This window comes from Epinephelus moara, chromosome 16 (genome assembly GCF_006386435.1).
Source record: "Epinephelus moara isolate mb chromosome 16, YSFRI_EMoa_1.0, whole genome shotgun sequence".
In the NCBI taxonomy this organism is placed as follows: Eukaryota; Metazoa; Chordata; class Actinopteri; order Perciformes; family Serranidae; genus Epinephelus; species Epinephelus moara.
The window spans coordinates 1,806,415-1,809,806 of record NC_065521.1 but is presented as its reverse complement, the minus strand read 5'-3'; the positions used below and the strand labels follow the sequence as shown (position 1 = coordinate 1,809,806).

Genomic DNA, 3,392 nt, shown 5'->3' with positions numbered 1-3,392 from the left:
TAGTATAGCATGTGGTCCAAAATCATGAAATAAAATCATAGTCTAGCATGTGGTCCAAAATCATGAAATAAAATCATAGTATAGTATGTGGTCCAAAATCATGAAAAAGAAGTCATAGTATAATACAGATTCATTTTTTAATGAGAAAAAGTCATAGTATGGTATTTCACAATATTTTCATTCAAAAGTTTTGGTGTACCATGACATAACATGTTCCCAAAAATGTCCTAGTATAATGTTGTTGAATACATTTTCTGGGTATAGATGGGAGGAATATTAACACCTTCAGCTCTGTACAACAAAAGTGTCTCGTAATTAATCCACTTTAATGAGTTCCCAACAATCAGTTATAGCTGAGAATCTCCACAATCTTTTGCTCCTGGTCAACAAACTGACCCCAACATTTTGAGACCTGTGAGTCAAAGAAAGTTTCCTGGAGGAATGCAGTCACTCTAGTCGAGCTCTTACCGTCACAGCTGGTCTCCATGGTAACTGAGGCTTTGTCCTGAGCTCCAAGCTGACCTTTGCCCCTGTATAACCCTTTTCTCTCACCTTTCTCTAGATTGAGCACGACCCCCGGATGCCGGCTTACATCGCCACCCAAGGCCCCCTGTCGCACACCATCTCTGACTTCTGGCAGGTCAGTGAGACGCAAAATAAAACTACAGTTTTTTAGGTTACGTTTTAGGTTTCTGTCCATATTACGCTACTACTGGGATGTAGAAGTGTGATATTGTGTGTTATAGATGCAAAAACTTCTTCTCTCCCCAGATGAGTGCTGAGTTGTCGGACCAAAACGGGGGATCAGTTTTTTACCTTCGTCCACACATACTGTCCCCTCTTAGGAGGTCTAATGACTTTGTCGTTTTGCTCATAATTGACTGCTGCAGTTTCAATAAAGACATTCAAATTTCAGCTGCTTGTGGTTTCCTGCTCCGTAACACCCTTACTCTATCTCAAGCCTTCTATCGCCCTAAGCTCTCTGATCTAACTAGCATATTTGACTTTGTACTTTGGACGTTAGACCTTAAAATTCACCGCACCTTTTCTAAGGATTGAGCCTGTTGTTTTCAGGACAGTCTTCTTTCACCCTTTCATTGTTTCTTTTTCTTAGAGATTCTGAATCTTCACTTTTGGGTGTTGGGCTTCAAAATTCATTGACTTGTTCAGAAATTTGGGTACCCAAAGGAAAAACAAGAAACACTGAGACGTTGAGTTCGTCAGACCAGGTAGCTCTGGTTGATAGAGGACTAATCAGAACGTTCCAGGTTGTGTTTGAGTCTTGACTGACCATGAATTTCAAAAGTCCAACACCCAAAGTGATCAGTCAGAGGCTCTAAGACACTATCGACTTGTGTCTCAGACTAAATAGCTCAGGGGGTTAGACGACAGATTAGAAGTTTTGTGGTTCCAGGTTTGATCCTTTGGTGTCATGAGTTTTGATGTCCAACACCCAGATAATAGACGGAAAAGCTGTAAAATCTATTGACTCTATGTCTCTGGTCCATTAGCTCAAGGTGTTAAGCTGCTCATTAGGTGTTCAGAGAATGTGGGTTCAATGCTTGGAGAACTCAATGAATTTTAAAGTGTCAGATCAGATAGCTCAGGGTGAGCGACGACTGGAAAGGTGCAGAGAATTTTATGGTCCAACACGGCAAAAGAAGAAGTCAAAGATGCTACGAAAGACAAACTGTATCAGCTCAGATAGATCAATGAGATAAAAGGTTGCTTAGAAGGCTGAAGGTCGTGGGTTCGAACCTTGTAGGGTGCATTGAATTTAAAAGTTTTAACACCCAGAAATGAGGAAGTCAGATACATTAGGAGAATAGCTCTTTATTCTGGTGGGATTGGCGGCATGGTGGGGTTTGCTCCCTGTATGGATGACAGCAGTTACTCCTCCTGCACGCAGGGGGCTTTGAAACAGGAGACAACGAGCAGCAAATACAAATGTCTTAATGGCTCTTGCTTAAAAACGCAGCAGCCATCTGACCTCTGAAAGTACATTCATACAGTAGTAGAAGAAGAAGATGTGGGCGAGGTTAAGAAAGTCAGTGGTTCTCTGTTGGTCCAGAGACTCTGCACTCATCTTGGGAGGACAGAAGAAAAAACAAATGAATGTCACATAGCTCAGTGTGATGGTTGACTGTTTGGGGAACTGAAGGTTGTAGGTTCCAATCTCATGAGGAGAAGTTAGTTTTGAAGTATGACACCCAAAATGAAGAAGTCAAATACACCAAGAAGTCTGTCAGGTCATGTAGCTCAAGGAGTTAAGTGTCTGACCTGATAACCAGACACTGATGGTTCAAATCTCAATAGATACAATTAATTTAGATTTATTTACGTCTCTACTCATTTATTTCTGTGTGTGACATGCATGTCTCAATGTTTACATCACATACAGCTGCAACTCTTTAAACTTCTACATGTATGTCTTCAACTGCCACAAAATGAGAGTCAAATACATGAAGAAACCAGTGTCAGGTTCAACAGATCAGATAGCTCAGGGAGATAAAAACTTTTCCAGAATACCGAAGGTTGAGGGTTCAAATCTTATGTGGTGCAGTTAACTTAGATTTATTCATTTACTCCTGTATATATTATTATACCTTCAGTTGTGGATGTATTGGTGCATTTTGCATCACATACATTCACATTAGTATTTAGGGCAAACACCCACAAAGACAAGGTCAAATACACGAAGAGCATTTTGATATCTCATGTCAGATAGCTCAGTGTGTGAAGATGCTACACAGCAGACCAGAGGGTTGTGGGTTCAAGACTTATGAGACACAATTTTAAGTTCCATAATTCAAAATGAAGAAGTCAAATAAACGAAGAAACAAGCATTGTGTCAGATCAGATAGCTCAGTGAGATAAAAGACTGTTTAGGAAACCAAAGGTTTTGGGTTCAAATCTCACAAGTTGCTGTTAGTCTTTTAGTCGAACACCCAAAATAACTTAGTCAAAAAGAAAAAGAGAGCAGCTCTCAGTGTGCTTGCACTGATGGCGCGGCAGGTTTGTTCTCGACACGAAAGGCGCCCGTGTCGGGTTCAAGACCTGCTCGCTACCAGGGTATGCACAAACAACAGTAGTTAAAAACCAAATCCTAAAATAGACAAACCGATAAATAGCTGCGGAAATAAATAGTTGCGTAAACAAAGGAATTAGTATAAATAGATAAAGTAAGGCCGGAATAAATACAAACATAGTCTGACAAATAGATGCGTGAATAAACAGCCACAGTTGTGCATCGCTAAAGACAGAGATAAATAGGTGGACAAATACAAAGTAGCACACAGAGAAATAGAGGAGGGGCCAATATAGAGCTGAACTAAGACAGAGACACCAATGAACAAAGACAATCACATTTTTGACTGTAAGGCAAATTTTGG

General features: G+C 40.3%; 1 protein-coding gene across 2 annotated transcripts in view; it reads left to right on the top strand.

Annotated features, from left to right (window-relative positions):
* Positions 1 to 9: 9 nt before the first annotated feature.
* LOC126402925 (receptor-type tyrosine-protein phosphatase-like N) overlaps positions 10 to 3,392 on the top strand; it is a 12,858-nt gene continuing 9,475 nt past the window's right edge. For both annotated transcript variants that reach the window (XM_050065281.1, XM_050065280.1), the window contains exon 1: positions 10 to 640. In XM_050065281.1, the coding sequence (XP_049921238.1) occupies positions 581 to 640 (60 nt within the window). In that variant the 5' untranslated portion in view covers positions 10 to 580. The remainder of the gene's footprint in view (positions 641 to 3,392) is intronic.